This window comes from Schistocerca piceifrons, chromosome 2, assembly GCF_021461385.2.
Source record: "Schistocerca piceifrons isolate TAMUIC-IGC-003096 chromosome 2, iqSchPice1.1, whole genome shotgun sequence".
In the NCBI taxonomy this organism is placed as follows: domain Eukaryota; kingdom Metazoa; phylum Arthropoda; class Insecta; order Orthoptera; family Acrididae; genus Schistocerca; species Schistocerca piceifrons.
Window position 1 is genome coordinate 73932619 of NC_060139.1, and position 20269 is coordinate 73952887.

The following is a 20269-nucleotide window of genomic DNA, read 5'->3' on the forward strand; positions in this document are numbered from 1 at the left end:
GTTGGAATCAATTCAGGAAAAAGAGAATGCACCCAGAGCTTTCACCAGCTGTCAGTGTAGTATTAGATAGAAAACATGCAAATTTCAGCTGTAATTAGGAAATTGAAGTTAGAGAGAGCTAGTGAGGAGGAGGAGGAGGAGGAGGAGGAGGAGGAAGAACTACTGGTAGTAACCATCAATGAGGTGTAGGCCACAGTTCCAGGAAACACTAGGAACAGAGTTCCAAGTCACCAGTATCTTCAAATCTGATAATGGATGTAAATGATGGCAGAAGACCTAAGCCCTAGGTCCCAGGGGCCCTAAATAATGAAAATGAATTGACAAAGGCGCACGAAGTAGTAACAGTGGGCAGGCTGGGATCATTCTGGACAGGGGTAGACCATACAATATAGGTGGTGGCTTGGATATGATGGCTTTTTAGCTTGCAACACTACTGTGCACTTTGTTGTATTTACATAATGATCAGTCATGCATCAGCAATATCTACGAGGGAAACTTCCCAAAGCACCCCCCCCCCCCCCCCCCCCCCCCCAGATTTTTTGGTAAGCTGGGCCAGACAGAGATCAAGCATGAAAACAGGAAGAAGGTGTACTAAACTGTGGAAAAAGAAGCAAAATAGAAACAGTGAATGGCCCAAGCTCAAAATGTGCAACATCAAACATATTTGTAAAGCCATGGTGTCTGTGAAGGGGGAGATCAGTATGCAAATCTCCCTTGTGGTGCTCTATATTTTCTCTTCACAAAATTATGAAATGTCCATCCAGTTATTGACATGTCTGTTTGCTGTATTCAAATTTGTGACTGTCATGGTGTAACATCTGTTTGCAATAGCAAGGTGTAAGGAAGGGCCCTCCAGACATACTCATTACTGCAGGCTCTGCATTTGGCAGTCTTTTACTCTTGATTTTGATAAATGATTTACCTTATTACTTGTCAGCAGCAGAAGCAGTGTTGTTCACAGATGATAGTAGCGTTTTTGTTAAAGGGCTTAATACAGCTGATTTACAGCATAAAGTCTCTGTGACTCTGCAGGAAGCAGAGAGATGGTTCAGAGACAATTTCATTGTGATTAATGAGAAGAAAATGGTTACGGATCAGCTTTAGATACACAAGAACAAGAGCCAAAAAGCAATATAATTCTAGAATTAGCGGGCTATGGGAGTAAACAAACACCTTACACAAATGTTCTAGGAGCTTGGTTAGATGATCATTTAAGATCGGACAAGCATGTTGAGCTATTGAACAAAATGCTGAAGAAATATTATTATGTCTTAAGAATGTTCAAGGACTACTATAGCACTGAATCAGCACTGTGTGTTTACTGTGCAAATGTGCACTGCCCATTATGGTATCATGCAACATTCTGGGGAAACGTTAAGTTTAGAAAATATGTATGGAGTGTAGCCACGTATGGAAGTGAAACATGGACGATAAATATTTTGGACAAGAAGGGAATAGAAGCTTTTGAAATGTGGTGTTACAGAAGAATGCTGAAGATTAGATGGGTAGATCACATAACTAATGAGGAGGTATTGAATAGAATTGGAGAGAAGAGGAGTTTGTAGCACAACTTGATTAGAAGAAGGGATCGGTTGGTAGGACATGTTCTGAGACATCAAGGGATCACCAATTTAGCACTGCAGGGCAGCGAGGAGGATAAAAATTGTGGAGGGAGACCAAGAGATGAATACACTAAGCAGATTCAGGAGGATGTAGGCTGCAGTAGGTACTGGGAGATGCAGAAGCTTGCACAGGATAGAGTAGCATGGAGAGCTGCATCAAACCAGTCTCAAGACTGAAGACCACAACAACAACAACAGCAACAACAACGTCATTTTAAATTTAAAAAATCAGCATAAGGATAATGAAAAGGATTACCAATATAGCAATGTGCAAGAATACTTTTAAAGAATTTAAGACACTTCCAGCATTTCATATATATGCATGTGCATGCCCTTAAATCACATACTTCTACATCTACACATATTCTCCATAAGTAACCTTATAGTGTGTGGTGGAAGGTATTTCAGGTATCATTACCCTCTTGTCACCTGTCTTGCACTGTTTGTGAATCATGTGTGGGAAGAATAACTGTTGATGAGCATCCATATGAACTCTAATTGAATTTTCTATTTGTGATCATATCGTGAGATGTCTGTAGAAGGAAATAATACGTTGCGCAGCTCTTCTTGGAACATACAACGGTATTTCAATAGTAAACTTCACTATGACGCACAGTACCTCTCTTGTAGAATGTGCCACTGGAATTCATTGAGGATCTCTGTAACACTCTTGCACTTACTAAATGATCCAGTGAGAAAACGTGCCTCTCACTGTCAGATCTTCTGTATATCTTTTATTAATTCACATTGATAAGGGTCCCAGACCATCAATCAATCGAGTGTTTTCAACATTACACAGACAAATTTATAACCAAGAAGTGAGAAGCAGGAATTATTTTCAGACAAGATTGTAGAAAGGCCTTATACCAGAAAAAAGTAAAATTAGGGCTTAATGCCCGATTGACATACAGGTCATTAAAGATGGAGTACAAGCTCAGAATATTTCAAGGATGGGGATGGAAATCACTGTGCTATTTCAAAGGAGCCATACAGGCCTTTGCCTTGAGTAATTTAAGGAAACAACAGAAAACCTAAATCTGGACAGCCAGATACACCAATGCACCAATATCCTCCTGAACGTGAGCCCAGTGTGCTTAACATTGTGCCACCTCGCTAGGTTGTATATAAACCTAAAATAACATCCAGGGCATAGCGTGCAGAAATAAAGAACATAAAAAAGTTACATACATTTAAGAAAGAGCTGGAAAAGATGCTAATATTTAATAGTTTCTATTGCATTGAGGGAATACACAAATTATTCAAGGGAATACACAAATTACTCATGGCAACAGAGGTCTGTCACTGTTCCAGACTGTGTATGTTGTGTTTTACTTTGTCTTCCCACAAAGAATGTTTCTGCTGCTGCTCTGTTTTTATTGTTTCAGGCTGTTGGGCACCCAGAAAGTTGTTGAACTGAGTGTAGTGAGGAGCAAAAATAACTGTGAGAGTGAAATTATGGACGTGAAGATGTGCACACTCGTTTGTGTGTGTGTGTGTGTGTGTGTGTGTGTGTGTGTGTGTACGCTAAACTCTGGAAGTCATGAGATATGAATTAGAACATAACAGTTTCACTGCTACTGTTTATCATTATGGTAAAAATTATTTACATTTTGTGCATTATATATTCTATATTATTATAAGGCTGAAATGGTCACCTGTCCTAGATGTGGATATTCTATCCTATGCCTACTTGGGGCAACAAAAATGTGATTTTCAGTACTTCACAAAATTACTGACTGACTTTAAACATTTACAATGATGTCATAATCCACTTACTAAAAAGTATAACCTTATGTAAAAGTGTGAATGTATTAAGAAAGGTATTCAAATTAAAAGTTGCGGAAAAAATATCTTCAGGCAGTGCAACTCACTGTGTGCAATTTACTCAGACTATATTCGTCAAGTATTTGAGAATGAGAGCACTTACGAACCCCCAACTCCCACAAAATAATGAATGGGAAAAAGTTTATCATCTACTACATTTTTGCTGTTCGTGTAGTAAACCAACCGCTTCAGGGGTGACATTTTAATTTAGTGTTTCTTTATTACTGACTCCATTCAGAACACATATTGGAGATGGTATCCACTTACCTCACTGAAGATACGTATAAAATTACATCATTGTATAGCACACAGTTTAGGCTTATCAGTTTTGCTTTTACTTTTTTTATGGGTGAATAATCTGAAACTAAGAATACTAACATCATTAGGTTTCTACACCTTTAACCGTATTTTACATGATTAATGTGAAATATTTAACACAATAACTCATGAACCATGGACCTTGCCATTGGTGGAAAGACTTGCGTGGCTCAGTGATACAGATAGCTGTACCGTAGATGCAACCACAATGGAGGGGCATAGCTGAGAGGCCAGACAAATGTGTGGTTCCTAAAGAGGGGCAGCAGCCTTTTCAGTAGTTGCAGGGATAATAGTCTGGATGATTGACTGATCTGGCCTTGTATGATCAACCAAAACGGCCTTGCTGTGCTAGTACTGTGAACAGCTGAAAGCAATGGGAAACTACAGCCATAATTTTTTCCGAGGGCATGCAGCTTTACTGTGTGGTTAAGTGATGATGGCATTCTCTTGGGTAAAATATTCAGATCTCTGGGTGGGGATTACTCATGAGGATGTTGTTATCAGGAAAAACAAAACTGGAATTTTATGGATCACAGGGTGGAATGTCAGATCCCTTAATCGGGCAGGTATGTTAGAAAATTTAAAAAGGGAAATGGATAGGTTAAAGTTAGATATAGTGGGAATTAGTGAAGTTCGGTGCCAGAAGGAGCAAGACTTCCGGTCAAGTGAATAAAGTGTTATAAATACAAAGTCAAATAGGGGTAATGCAAGAGTAGGTTTAATAATGAATAAAAAAAATAGGAATGCAGATAAGCTACTATGAACAGCATAGTGAATGCATTATTGTAGCCAAGATGGATATGAAGTTCACACCTACCACATTAGTACAAGTTTATATGCCAACTAGCTCTGCAGATGATGAAGAGATTGAAGAAATGTATGATGCAATAAAAGAAATTATTCAGATGGTTAAGGGAAATGAAAAATTAATAGTCATGGGGAACTGGAATTCAACAGTAGGAAAAGGAAGAGAAGGAAAAGTAGTAGGCGAATACGGACTGGGGATAAGGAATGAAAGAGGAAGCCGCCTGGTAGAATTTTGCACAGAATGTAACTTAATCATACCTAACTTGGTTTAAGAATCATGAAAGAAGGTTGTACACATGGAAGAGTCCTGGTGACATTGGAAGTTTTCAGACAGATTACATAATGGTAAGACAGAGATTTAGGAACCAGGTCTTAAATTGTAAGACATTTCCAGGGGCAGATGTGGACTCTGACCACAGTTTATTGGTTGTGAACTGTAGATTAAAACTGAAGATCCTGCAAAAAGGCAAGAATTTAAGGAGATGGGACCTAGATAAACTGAAAGAACCACAGGTTGTAGAGAGTTTCAGAGAGAGTTGAAAAGAATAGGGGAAAGAAATACCGCAGAAGAAAAATGATCAGTTTCAAGAGATGAAATAGTGAAGGCAGCAGAGAATCAAGTAGGTAAAAAGAAGAGGGCTAGTAGAAATCCTTGGGTAACAGAAGAGATACTGAATTTAACTGATGAAAGGAGAAAATATAAAAATGCAGTAAATGAAGCAGGCGAAAAGTCATACAAATGTATAAAAAATGTGATCCACAGGAACTGTGAAATGGCTAAGCAGGGATGGCTGGAGGACAGATGTAAGGATGTAGAATCATATGTCACTAGGGGTAAGATAGATGTTGCCTACAAGAAAATTAAAGAGACCTTTGGAGAAAAGACAACCACTTGTATGAATATCAAGAGTGCAGTTGGAAAACCAGTCCTAAGGGAAGAAGGGAAGGCAGAAAGGTGGAAGGGGTATACAGAGGATCTATGCAAGGGCGAAGCACTTGACGGCGATATTATGGAAATGGAAGAGGGTGTAGATGAAGATGAAATGGGAGATATGATACTGCATGAAGAATTTGACTGAGCATTGAGAGAAAATGAAACGGGACTCCAGGAGTAGACAACATTCCATTAGAACTACAATTAGCCTTGGGGGAGCCAGGCATGACAAAACTCTTCCATCTGGTGAGCAAGAAGTATGAGACAGGTGAAATACATTCAGACTTCAAGAATATTCTTTACAAATGAATGGTAAAACTGGTAGAAGCCAACTTCAGGGAAGATCAGTTTAGATTCCATAGAAATGTTGGAACACGTGAGGCAATAATGACCCTATGACTTATCTTAGAAGATTGATTAAGGAAAGGAGGAGGAGGAGGAGGAGATTACTGTTTAACGTTCCGTCGACAACGAGGTAATTAGAGATGGAGCACAAGCTCGAATTAGGGAAGGATGGGGAAGGAAATCGGCCGTGCCCTTTCTAAGGAACCATCCCGGTATTTGCCTGAAGCGATTTAGGGAAATCACGGAAAACCTAAATCAGGATGGCCGGACCCGGGATTGAACCATCGTCCTCCCGAATGCGATTTTCAAAATGTTGACTGGAACACACCTCTTCAAATTCTAAAGGTGGCTGGTGTAAAATACAGGGAGCAAAAGGCTATTTACAATTTGTACAGGAACCAGATGGCAGTTACAAGAGACGAGGGGCATGAAAGGGAAGCAGTGGTTGAGAAGGGAGTGAGACAGTGCTGTAGCATATCCCAAATGTTATTCAATCTGTATATTGAGCAAGGATGAACATCAACAAAAGAAAAATGAAGATAATGAAATGTAGTCAAATTAAATCAGGTGATGCTGAGGGAATTAGATTAGGAAATGAGACACTTAAAGTAGGAAATGAGTTTTACAATTTGGGGAGCAAAATATCTTATGATGGTCGAAGTAGAGAGGATATAAAATGTAGACTGGCAATGGCAAGGAAAGTGCTTCTGAAGAAGAGAAATTTGTTAACATCGAGAATAGATTTAAGTGTTAGGAAGTCTTATCTGAAAGTATTTGTATGGAGTGTAGCCATGTATGGAAGTAAAACATGGTCGATAAATAGTTTAGACCAGAAGAGATTAGAAGCTTTCAAAATGTGGTTCTACAGACAAATGCTGAAGATCAGATGGTTAGATCACGTAACTAATGAGGAGGTACTGAATAGAATTGGGGAGGAGAGGAATTTGTGGCACAATTTGACTAAAAGGACATGTTCTGAGGCATCAAGGAATCACCAATTTAGTACTGGAGGGAAGCGTGTAGGGTAAAAATCATAGAGGGAGACCAAGAAATGAATATGATAAGCAGGTTCAGAAGGATGTAGGTTGCATTAGTTATTCGGAGATGAAGAGACTTGCACAGGAGAGAGTAGCAAGGTGAGCTGCATGAAACCAGTCTCTGGACTGAAGATGATGATGATGATGATGATGATGATGATGACAACAACAACAACAACAACAACTCATTTTTTAAGTAATCATTTGTATGAAGCTGTTCCAGACATGGGAGTTTAATTCTTTAAAAGCCCACCCCCGGTAGCTGAGTGGTCAGCACGACGGACTGTCAATCCTAAGGGCCCGGGTTCGATTCCCGGCTGGGTCGGAGATTTTCTCCGCTCAGGAACTGGGTGTTGTGTTGTCCTAATCATCATCATTTCATCCCCATCGACGCGCAAGTCACCGAAGTGGCGTCAAATCGAAAGACTTGCACCAGGGGAGCGGTCTACCTGACAGGAGGTCCTCATCACACAACATTATTATTATTATTAATTCTTTAAAGAATCAGATTGGGGAGTTACTGGTCTCTTTCTAAATGATTTGTTAATATCACTGCGCAAAACAACCAAACGACCCAAAATTATTATTATTGTTGTATATCAGTTGTACGGTGAGCACCAGCCATGTTTCTGAGGAGTGCACACACCAAGAAACCGGCAGCACTGGTACTGGGAAAGCAAGTATCATCCGGATGTCACGGGTTTATGGATGGTCTTCCACCTGCTGGGTATTTAAAGCCAAGCATGGCCTCCACCAATGAGTCAATTGCTCATTCAGTTGGGGGTCAGGCACCAGCTACAAATGCAACTCATCAATTGGAACTCGCTGAGACCTGTCAGGACGCTCCACTCTATACTGCACCATTTCTACACTGCTGTTTCTTGTGTGAGTTAAAGTGCATTTTGAAGTACTCTTCCCTGCAGCCTCTTTGCAATTGTTGTATACAGCAGTGACAAAGTGTTATTGTGTTTCTTGCTGTGTGTTAGTTTGTTTGCTGTAGCAGCATTCTGCTCTTTCCCACTTGTTCGAGTTGTTTTCAGGCAAATGGATTTTTGCTTGCATGTTAGTTTTATTTGCTACGGCAGCTTATTCATGCATATTATGTTGTCACAGTTTGTAATCAGTGGTTTTGGTTGTCAGTTCAGGCAAGTGTTTGTCTGAAGTTCATTCTGCAAATTGTGGCTATGTTTCAGTCAATGCGAGTTCCAGACACATATTTCTTGGTACTTCTATTTTCTGGCAGTCCCATTTATGTGTTGCTGCAAAAGTAATTTTCTTAACTGATGATAAAGGTCTGTATTATTTTCAGTGGTGATTTAGTGACTTTTTCACATTTACCTGTCAGTTCAAGTTCCAAGACTGGCAGTACATTTCTGTTTACAGTTTGAGTATCCTATTAAATTATCACATCTGTCCCATTATCGGCACTGTCCTTGACTCAAACCATTAAATTACACGGGCTGCAAATAAAAAAACAGCTACAAGGCATAACACAGCTCACTCACTTTTTGGCTTCAAAAGCCATGTCTGGCAAGTCTGTCCCGCATTTGTGCCAACTTTTCGTGAGTTTGTCACAGAAAGGACTGGGCTACACATTGTCAAGCAACAGTTGGAGATGCACCTTCTGGCATATAGAATAGAAGCTACACAGCATAGTGCTCACTTTATTCCAAGAGTAGGTACGTAACTATTCTGTTTGTGTAGTTAGTTTTTCCAAGTCTTTCATCCGCAGGACACAGACTATGACTTATTGGAGGAACGATTAGATGGATATTTTTGTAGTGACAATTGTTTTTAACCATTCTTAGTGTGTATAGATTTTGTGGTTAATAGAAGATGGTCTTTCCCACAGTGTTCGAGCGAACATGCTCACGAACAGTGTACAGACTGGGCTTCCACGAATTTTGTGTGTGGCAAGCTGGGCCACCTTGAGATTGGTTGTTTGCAATGCTGTCATGCGCAGCAGTCAGTTCCTTGCTTACAGAGTTCTACAAGTGAAGTCCCTCTTTTCTCAGCCCAGCCCTTGCATGTACCGTCATCAGATGCCGACCCTCTCAATGTCGCTCCTGTTCATGCTGGCCCTGTCATGGTCAGCCCTCCTGTTGACATTAGTCCTGTAGTCAGCCTTGCGGAGTGGCCGCGTTGTTTGAGGCATCACGTCACGAACTGCGTGGCCCATCCCACCGGAGGTTTGAGTCCTCCCTCGGGCATGGGTGTGTGTGTGTTCAAAATCAAATGGCTCTGAGCATTATGGGGGGAAGTCATCAGTTGCCTAGAACTTAGAACTACTTAAACCTAACTAACCTAAGGACATCATACACATCCATGCCCGAGGCAGAATTCGAACCTTCGACCATAGCTGTCACGCGGTTCCAGACTGTAGCACCTAGAACCGCTCGGCCACCCCGGCCGGCGTGTGTGTGTTGTTTTTAGCGTAAGTTAGTTTAAGTAGTGTGTAAGTCTAGGGACTGATGGCCTAAGCAGTTTGGTCCCTTGGGAATTCACACACATTTGAACAAATAAATGGTTCAAATGGCTCTGAGCACTATGGGTCTTAACATCTGTGGTCATCAGTCCCCTAGAACTTAGAACTACTTAAACCTAACTAACCTAAGGACATCATACACATCCATGCCCGAGGCAGGATTCGAAACTGCAACCGTAGCGGTCACGCGGTTCCAGACTGAAGCACCTAGAACCGCACGGCCACACAGGCCGGCCACATTTGAACATTTTGAACCTGTAGGCACCAGTCCTCCTGTCACCGACACCAATTGTCTTATCAGTCCAGCTGCCCCCAGCCCTGTCCAAGCCAACCCTCCTGTCATCACGAACTCCGTAACTGACATCATCAGTCTTTTTGTCCATCTTATCATCAATGGCCATATCACGGCCAGCACTCCTGTCCTCACCACTCCTGTTGCCGATAAGGCGAGCACCCTCATCAGTCCAATCATCACTGGCCCTGTAGCTGACCACACTATTGATGCAGACATCAGCTCTCATCAGTGTTGTCGTCATTGACCCTATAATGGCTGACCCTCTCGACAGTGATGATGACTACGACAACACCGACACCTAAGCAGTCATTCTGGTGGCTGGTCGAGCCATTTCTGTTTATGACACCGATCCAGTCATATGTTCTCCCAGGCCTCGGGTTGTGCAAATTTTTCTGCAAGCCCTAACTGTGCCTGGCCTTCTCCGTTACCTTTGACAGTGTTGCCATTTCCCTACATGGACATGGCATGCTTCATCTGTTGGGATCATTTTATTGTGTTAATTAGTGGTTCAGTTCTGTATATTCAAGCAATTTGCACTAAGCTTTTAGAGTTATTGTTCAATAGTTATGTGACTGTTATGTTCTTCTTTATCAGTTGTCAATGGGTATGCAATCCAGGGATTTTTTTTTTTATAGGTAATGTTTTTGTGTTATTCAATGCCTGTGAAATGCAAGTTTGTGTTACAGTATCTAGAAACTTGTTCGTAGCTTCTTAGCCTACATCCTACATTTCTGCATGCTGTCATGCACCTCTTGAGCTCCTACCCTAACTTTTCACACTTTCTGCACCAGCTCTTCCCTGCCACTCTCACAGCCAGCGGCCGCTGTCCACAGATCTATCAGCACCCATTGACATCACATCTGCCATATTCCTGACATCACACTGGTCAAACCCCATGCTCCCACTGCTTCCAGCACCAACACCAGCACCAGCACCAGTATCAACACCACTGCTATTACAACTCCTCCATGACTGCCAGTGCTTTCACGTCTCACACTGGTGCAGCACTGAACCACCGGGCCCACCTCCATGTGCCGCAATGCCGCTCACACTTGGTTGCTGTCTACGCGGCACTGCCCATGTCAACCAAACCCTGGGCAGCATCCATTTCACAATTTTATCTCCTGGGTACCTGAAATTGGGTTTCAGCTGCCCTGAGCTCCCCATTCCTTGGGCAGGCTGCTCTTGATATCCATCTCGCTTCATTTGTCATGTGTTATTTTGTTTCACAGATAAAGAATTCCTTCATTTCTTCCACTACACAGCAACCAGTTTTTATGTTGAGTGTGTTCCAAATCTTATTACTGCCACTAGAGGACAGCAACACCATCAGAGAACCTTTCTTTCATTTCCTTCACTGTCTCTTTGATGTGAAGATTGAATAATAGGTGAGAAAGGCTGTATCTCTCCCTTGTGCTCTTCCTAATCTGGCCACTTATTTATCGGTCTTTCACACTTACATTTTCCTCTCAGTTGTACACGTTGTATGTTGCCTGTCTTTTCCTGTGGCAGCATTTCTCAGCATTTGCCCCCCCCCCCCCCCCCCCCCAAATCATATGAAAGCAGTATACAAGGTGAGTCAGGAGAAAAGGTATATGCTTTGAGGGGTGATAGTATTAGTGATTCTGAACAAAAAACTTCATATGAACGTATGCTCGATTCTGAATGGTTTCTGAGACAGAACACATTTAATATCACTTTTGTATGTTTTTCTTGAATAGCTCGAAAATTGCACCCTCCAGCGAAAATGTGCCGCAGTACAAAATCAACCTACATTAAATTTCCTACAAAAAAGGTCCTATTCATTTTCTCCTCTAGAACTAATGGTTTGTGCAAAGAGAGCGTGAGAATGATGAAAAACCTACTCGACACGCGTGCGCTGTAGCTTACTTAATTTTTGTAGGCAAATTTGAGGTAGCATATTGAGGTATCAAGTTGAGACAAACAGTTTGATATGGGACACTTGTGGCTTATCAAGTTCTTGAGAAAAAAATGAGCAGGAACTTTTTTGTAGGAAATTTAATATAGTTTAATTTTGTACTGCAACACGATTTCGCTGGAGGGTGCGGTTTTCGAGTTATTCAAGAAAAATGTACAAGAGTGATATTAAATGTGTTCTACCTCGGAAACCATTCGGAATAGAGCATACGTCCATATGTAGGTTTTTGTTCAGAATCACTATCACCCCTCAAAGCACGTACCTTTCCTCCAGGCTCACCATTATATAATGTACTTTGAGTACTTTGATGCTAAAGCTACAAACCTTATAGATTATTGATAATAAGTAAATTTATTGCTATTTTGCAACACAAATCCATTACATTGACAAACCCAGAATGGATGGCCCTCTATTGCAATCTGTCTTACAGGTAGCATATGAAAAGTTGCTCAATTACCCTAGGGAAGTGCAGGATGCACAGGAAAATTAAGTATTGAAAAGTTAATTATTAAATCCACTGTGCAGTACTGATCAAGTCCTATTTAAAAGTGCATTATATCAGTGTATATGTTAATTTTATTTTTTTATTATCACAGAATGCATTTTGCTTTGCTTTCCTTTTGATAAATTACTCAATTTTTGAACTCATTTTTTTTCTTTTCATAAAGTTTGCACCCCTCATTTAGCATTATTACCTGCCACCCCTACAGAGGCAGTATGCTCCACAGGTTGAGAATCACTGCCCTATGGAATACACTGATTTTTCTGAGAATTCCAAACATCTCCCACCACTTTATAACATAGAATACTTTTCTCAATTTGACAAACCCTATAAAAGTGTCTTGATTTTTCTAAGTCTTGCTTCCATCATCAAGCACAATGTTAGAACTGCCACTCTGGTGCCTTTTACGTTTCTTGAAGGTAAACAGACTGTCATCTAATAGATCCTGAAGTCTAGTTTCGATTCTTCTGTATATTGTTCAGGTCGAGAACTTTGATGCATGAGCTGTCAAGAGGAAGGTGCAATAGTCCTCACATTTATTTGCCTTTGCTATCTTTGAAGTTGCAGTGGAGATATTCTTACAAAAGTCTGACAGTATGTTTCCTATCTCACAGATTCTATTCACAAACTTGAATAGTTGTTTGGTTGCTAAAGCTGTCTGCAGCAGTGTGAACATGTACTGTGAGCAAAAGATCAAACAATACTTAAGAAAAGATTACAGATGTGAAACCAGGTGGCCTTATGAACAGCTGCAGTAGAGTTTCCTGCACATGAGTCTGACTATTGTTGAACCATACTCTCAATTGTGTCATGTGGAGGCAAGAAACTAGGTCGACTCTGCCTAATAAAGGAAACAGTTCTAAGAAGGATGGTAAATGTGGGAAGACATTGTCACTCTTTTCAAAAATCTCACAGTTCGACATAAGAACAGAAGAAAGATGTGTTGCTCAATATGCTGTAGTGAATGCAAAGAAATTTAAATTTATGAGTCTAAACAAGAGACAAAATGTTGATCGCGAACACAGTTGCATAACCATCTTACCGGTTTGTCACAAAATTTAAGTTGAAACAATTGCTCTTTTGACATTTCAATGACTTTTTCAACGGGGAGCTTGTAAGCAATTCATGACCAAGACCCAGAGTGCCAAGTAGCTTGGAATGGCCGCTGTATCATTCTGTACTCTATGGCATTGTTTGAATGTGGTACTGAGGTGCTTGGGTCAGCACATTGCTCTCCTGGCCTTTGTCAGCTTCTCAGAGCATGGAATTACTACTTTTCATGAAAGCCGTTTCTCAATTGGCCTCAAAAGGCTGAGTGCCCCCTGGTCAAGTCACACAAATGGACCACTTAGCAACAGAGGCTACCCGATAGCTTAAAATTTTAGGCAGGCTTGTCACTGCCTTGCATACCACCCACAGACAGTCACTGTAGATGCGCATCAGTCTGGAAATCACCTCATAAGCTGTAAGTAAAAAGTGTGTGCGCACATGCAGGGTGCTCCTACATGCCACCCATCAATCATCTGAAAGTGAATGATTTCCTGTCCTCAATTTTTGCTTATCTCCACCTTGGAAGTACTGCTAATTTAGAGCTTTTCATAATACACATTGTTACCTCTAAATCTAATGACAATAACAAGCATCCAATAACTTTTCATGAGAATGAAAGACATATGAACATTCTCAAATATTGAGAAATGTATTTTGCAGTAAATAAAAAATATAAAGCTAACCTGTTACAATGTCATCCATGACTCCATATCCTTGCTTCACACCTGAGACCCATTCTCCAATGTAAACAGATGCTACCGATGCCATGAAATGTCCCTGCTTATGAACACCATGACCACTTGGAACACCATCCTTGAAACAGCCTTCATACAAGTCACCACATGCGTACCTTAACAACCAATGAAAGTATGCTATTTCAATCTGATTTGTCTGTGGAACAGGAAAGCAGACAAATTGAAGAGTAAGCATATGCAACAAACTAATACACTGAGCTAAATCAATAGTGCTGTTTGTTTAAACTAATTCTGAAGTTTGACAATATTATGGAAAGGATAGATTGCTACTCACCAAATAGTGGAGATGCCGAGTCATGTATGGGCACAACAGAAAGACTGCTCAACAAGTAAGCTTTTGGCCAAAAGGCCTCCTTCTGAAGAAGACAACACTCCCTCTTATTCACTCAAAAACACCTCATTCGTGCACGACCACTGTGTCTGGCCACTGAGTTCAGACTGTGAGCAACTGCACATGTGGGAGAAGCAATCTGGGCGGTGGGGGATAAGGTGTAGGCTGGGATGGGGAGGAGGAGTAGCAGTCTTCATTTTCATAATATTGTTGTTATTCCATCGTGGAATTTCCATTGTTTAATTTAATGTAATTTATTACATCACGCAAAGAGCCATGATTTTCTGTTCAGAGTAATTTATTCACATTTTTCTTTACATATCAATTGTAGTACTTCATATTCAGCATGGCAATGGCTGGGAAAGATAGTATGAATAGCTAAAATCAAACAATGGAAAGTCCAGGTTTTTAATATCAATAGCTTTAGTTTTTAAGTTGATACTACACTTTGGCATTGCAGCTCACTCCAGGCAGTGTTCCCAATAAAAAAGAAAGTGTCAGTTTCAATAAAGTACATTACATAATCATACTTCACACTGAACACAGTATGGCAGTTGGAAAACATTTCTGGATGTGGCAGACATATTATGGATGTCATTTACATTAGGCAGACAATTATATTTGATGGCTGTAATGCATATTTCCTGACTGAGATCCAAACACAACAACCTGTACTACATGATATGCCACGGAATTTCAGGCAATAATTTGATTATCATAATGTGGACACTAGCAGAAATATTCTATTTTCAGTACCAAATGAATTGGTTCCATATGTAAAACAAGGGATAGTTGCAAGGTGATAAAAAAAAAAAAAAAAAAAAAAAAAAAAAAAAAATCGACTTCACTAGCTAGGAGAAAGATTTGATTAGAACTCAACAAAAACAGATATGGGGAGAGCCTGAACATGTATTGTGCACTGGTTGTATGGCCAACCATTACATATTGTTTTTTTTTTTCAATGTATTAGTAGTAATTTAGCAACAAGTTTATGATAAGACTGACCTAAAGGTTAAATCTTGTAATAAAAACACAGTTTCAACACATTGTTAGCTATATGGCACATATCTTTGTAGCAAGTCAAAATCAGTATCTGGTTATCTTGGTAACAAGTTTGTTGGTCATGCATCTAATAGTTATTAAATACTGCGTACTAAACTAAACTTTGTTTTTCTAAAAATATAATATAGTAACATTTTTACTAGTGTATTCTGTATGAGACATGCATTGAAGCTTGGGCTAAATAGAGAAAAGTCATGTAAATACATAAAGCTGCAACCATTACTTTTTTGAAATAGTTATTTATTTATTTCATGAACTGGTTTTAGAACCCTTTCAGGCCACCTTCAGATGGTTTTCAATAAGTTAATAGCTATTTCAGGCATAATGCATCCACCACCCAGCGTTATGTTAGAAATAGCTATGTAACTTATCGAAAACCATCCGAAGACAAGCCTGAAAAGGTTCAAAAACCTATTCATGGACTGAATAAATAACTATTTGAAAAAGTGATCAGTTGCAGTTTTATGTATTTACATTGAATAAACAGTCACGGGATAAAAGAAAATCCAGACCTCAGCAGACATGGATGGTTTCATCTGCTGACAGTACAGATGACAGCTAAGAAAAAGAAGACTGAAGTTAAACAGGCTGCTGGTGACAAGGCCATTACAGATGGAGCACTGGTTTAGGTTGAGCAAGGGTGGGATAGGAAATTGTGTAAGGTCTTTGCAAATGAAACGTATCAGCATTTCATTAATGTGTTGTAAGTAAACCACAGCAAACCTACATATGGATGACTTGACAGGGTTTAGAACTATGCTCCTCTGGAATGTGAGTGTAAATAATTTGTGATGTAGACCTGGCTGTCACAGCTAGAGTAGTAGTGATATGGGAGTTAAATGTAAGGAAGAACAGAGCAATAAAAGTATCAGTGAAAGGAGTCTTTTGTCATCAGTTGTGTAGCACAAAAACTTGAAACAGCATGATGGCTGACATTTCATTTCACTGTACTTACCAAGGGTAATAGTTGTTGCTATCACAACACGTACCAAACAGTACATAATATATTGCCACCTAATGTAATGAGACAGTTAAAATAAGATGCTAACTAATACGAAAACACCTATGCAGCTGGATTATTTCACGAAGCCAGAACAACAACTACATCAACACAAGAATGAATATCTGAATTCGAGAATATGAAATTACCCCTGGGTGATCCTGTCTTCACAGATGGCATCAAGAACTATGAATTCAAGCCAGTCTTGGTATGAGACTCATAAGAGTGTGGCCTACACAATCTGTTCAATCTTGTTGTTCCAGTAATGAAGACAGTTCTCTGAAACAGTGAACCTAATTTATAAATTATTTCTACCAGCAAAGAAAATATAACATAATCCACAGTTCATGTTGTTGCGACCGTCACCAATATTCCTACAAAATATTCCTACAAAGTATACATACAGCATTAAAAGAAAAGAAAATTAAAATATATTATGGTGGCAATACAGAAAATTTCATGAAGAAAAGCAGAGAAAGAAAGTGACAAAAAATGCATGGGTAAGAAGATTTGAATAGCCTCCCAAAAAGTGTCTTATGAAAATCTCACCCTAGAAGAAAGAAAAAAGAAACATGCTGAGATTGAGAGGTCTTAAAATGTCCCTTCCACTGTATTGTAATTCCATTACAACCAGAGCTAGTGCATTTTAGAACTTGTGGCATGCTCCTTATACTTCTACAACAGTTGAACAACTGAAGAGTGGTACAAGCACAAATGATACAGAAATGCAGCTTATGTATTCTGCATTGAAGATGAATCCACAATAACTTTCTGTTCACTTCCATGGCCTAATTTTCTTTACTTTCAGTTTTCAATACTAGTTTGCCATTCCACCATTTTCTATCAGATTTTAATTATATGGATCAGCGTAATGAAAAGACTTGATGAATAAGCTTCAGGTCCCAGTACTAATAAGAAGTACAAGCATATGGAACTGATACTCAGTAGCACTAAAAAGAGAAGTAGTAATCAAAATTATCTACAATAACTGTTAGGTCATATCTCTCACACAGGATTCCCAATGGAGAAAAAGATATCATATTTTTCAGAGGGAAACTTTTTATCCAAGATCCTAGAGTGCAAATCAGAATTTTTGCATTGCTGTATAAAGTGTATAACTGAAATACACATACAGAAGTTCCCAACAGGGCAATTGTTATCATATGTTATGGTTATTAATGATAAAGAAATACTGGACATTAAAACCATAATAGAAACTCCAGTGTTCTCCAAAGAATATGGAACACAGCCATACATAAAAGAAAGTTGAGCTGCTAATTATTCAGATTCAAATGAATTAAGGCTAGCATCCAACAGTGGGCACACAAGGAAAGACCTCAAACAGTTCCCAAGTGGACATCACTATGCCAAAAGTGGATAAAAATTCACACACACATCTCCAGCCAGACAGTTATCAGTCAAGTTTTCAGCCCAGCATTTGAAAAGAGCGGGTTTTTATGAATAATGCCCATAGGCAGCAGGACTCTTGTATTGGTAGGTTGGTAGTAATGCTCTATTTTGCAGATAATCTTTGCATTTTACATATCAAACAATGAAGGTGAAGTGAGAGGAGCAGTAAGTGCAATAAAATTCTGTGTTCATTTAAACCATACAGCCACTAAAACTTACAAAAAGCTACAGTAAGCATATGGTGAAGATGCACTGCCTCGTGCAACAGTGTTTAGTTGGTTCAAGGAAAACTTGTATGTGTCAAGCAAGATGGGCCTAGTGCTTGAGCTTTTGTTCTGACTGAAGTGAATGTCAACACAGCTGCTGTGATTGTCTGTGTGGATCAGTAGATAACATTACATAACCTCAGTCTTTGTTGATCAGCCCATGTATCTGGCCATGTGATAAGGCTGTATAATGGCTCTGTGGAAGCAAGCCACCTCACAACCGCAACTACTTTTGGTGCTAGGAGGTTCTCCGTCTGCCACATATTTATGTCTGACACCAAGAGCAGTTACATCAGGAAACCTATGTAAAGCAAATATCAAAATTCTGAACTGTAATCTTACAGGTTGTTACACAAAGAATGAGAATACAGATATACGTCACAGTGGTGATGAGGAACAATCAAAATCTCCAAAAGCAGATGAGGCTCCAAGATATGGAGGAATCACTTCCCATCTTAACCATACTTTTTCACAGATATCTTGAGCATAAAATTGGCCTCAGATTGCAAGTATCATTAAATTTTAGCCACCTCAACCAGAAGATGCAGATGTGCTTTGATGTACTCCATATTTTCACTGTTTTTATTGGAATAAACTGAGGCTACAAGGTTCACCTTCGGTATATTAGTGAAGATGATGTCACAAAATCAGCTAAGTTTGAAAGACTTGCATTACACTCATTTATTAATATATAAGCTGTCTTTCAGTATTTCCTATGTGTAAAAGTGAGACCACTATATGCAGGTGGATGAAGACTGTACTGAGTAGACAAAATGTAGAAGCCATCATTATGGATGAGAAAATGGGCACAAACAGCAATAGTGTGTCCACAAGGAGGTGTTTTGTACCCAGTACTGTGGAACTTAGTGGTGAATGAACCCATCAAAGAGTTAAATACTAGAGACTACTTTTGCCAAAGATACACAGACAATTTAGTCATTGTAACACAGTAAATTTGCAAGTACCTAATAACAACGGAATAACAATGGCTCAATGTGCTCTGAATATTGTGTAAAACTGGTGCAGCAACAGCATCTAAGGGTAGTCCCAGGAAAACTGTTGTAGTACTGTTCACAAGGAAGCACATCCAGGACACGTACGGGAATCTTAAGCTCTTCAATAAAATTCTACTGAAGATGGTGTTGTGAAGTATGTTGGGGTAATCCTGGATGCAAAACTGTCATGGACCTCTTGCATAAAGAATATATGTTCCAACAAAAAAAGGTGCTCTTATGTGTGCTAAAAAGGCATGTTATAAAAACTGGGGTCAAATCTGCAGGAGTAGGCACTGAATAAAAATCTCTGTACTACGATAATTCATGGGACTACAGTGTGGTGGAATAAAAGAGAACAGAAGGTGGCTGCTAAGGAGCTTAGCAAGCTGCAATGTCTGACCTGCTTAGCCATTAAAAGTAGAATTAGAAGCACATCCACATTGCTCTTTTGGAGGCCATGCTGGTTTACAATGGAGGCAGTGGTAAACAAGTTCTGGCAGTAACTGAAAACCTTTAGGATGTCCAGAACCCCACCCCAATATAATAAATGTGGTAAATTTTGGAATGGTTGGTGAAATGTCTGTTGACTAAACAGCTTCCAAATGTTTCAATAAATCTTCCAAGGTAACAATTGGAAGCAGGAAGCAGTGGAAGGACAAACCACGATATCATTCAGGAAAGACATGTAGTCTGATTTAATTATGGGTTGAAAACAGATGAAGGTGCTGGCCCAGGGTACAGCCCAGAGTTAGTGAAGTTGGCCACAGTACAGCAGGTGGAAATATGTGCTATCAGTGTTTGTACAGGGGAGGAACGGTGTAGCAGCTACAAGAATCATGGCATCTATATTTGTTCAGACTGTCACGCAATTCTGAAATCTCTATCAGCCTCTGCAATGAGATCAAAGACCATTGCACAGTGCCATGAAGGTCCTGTGTGGCTAGGATAAAGTAGCAGGGTAAACCTGCTGTGGGTCCCTGGTCACTCAAGAATTAGTGGCAATGAGCAAGTAGATAGGCTGACAAGGACAGAAGCAATAACTCCATCTATTGGACCAGAATCCACTTTAACCATCACTAAGGCAATATCAAAACTACGTAGCTGGATCAGTAGGCAGCACACAGGGTATTGGACCAAGTTCCAATAATGGAAACATCAAGTTAACAATGATGAAGCGATGTTTTAAGTGAAGTTCTGTTCTGTTTTAAGTGAAGTCCTGGAATTGAACAGGAACCATATTAAACTCATGTAGGACTAGTGGCTGGCTATGGAAATTTCAAGAAACACCTGGA

At 39.8% G+C, this 20269-nt stretch overlaps 1 protein-coding gene across 1 annotated transcript in view; it reads right to left on the reverse strand.

Annotated features, from left to right (window-relative positions):
* LOC124777414 (alsin) overlaps positions 1 to 20269 on the reverse strand; it is a 206416-nt gene that overhangs the window by 66119 nt on the left and 120028 nt on the right. Inside the window, exon 6 of the mRNA XM_047252811.1 lies at positions 13842 to 14008. Coding sequence (XP_047108767.1) covers positions 13842 to 14008 — 167 coding nt within the window. The remainder of the gene's footprint in view (positions 1 to 13841; positions 14009 to 20269) is intronic.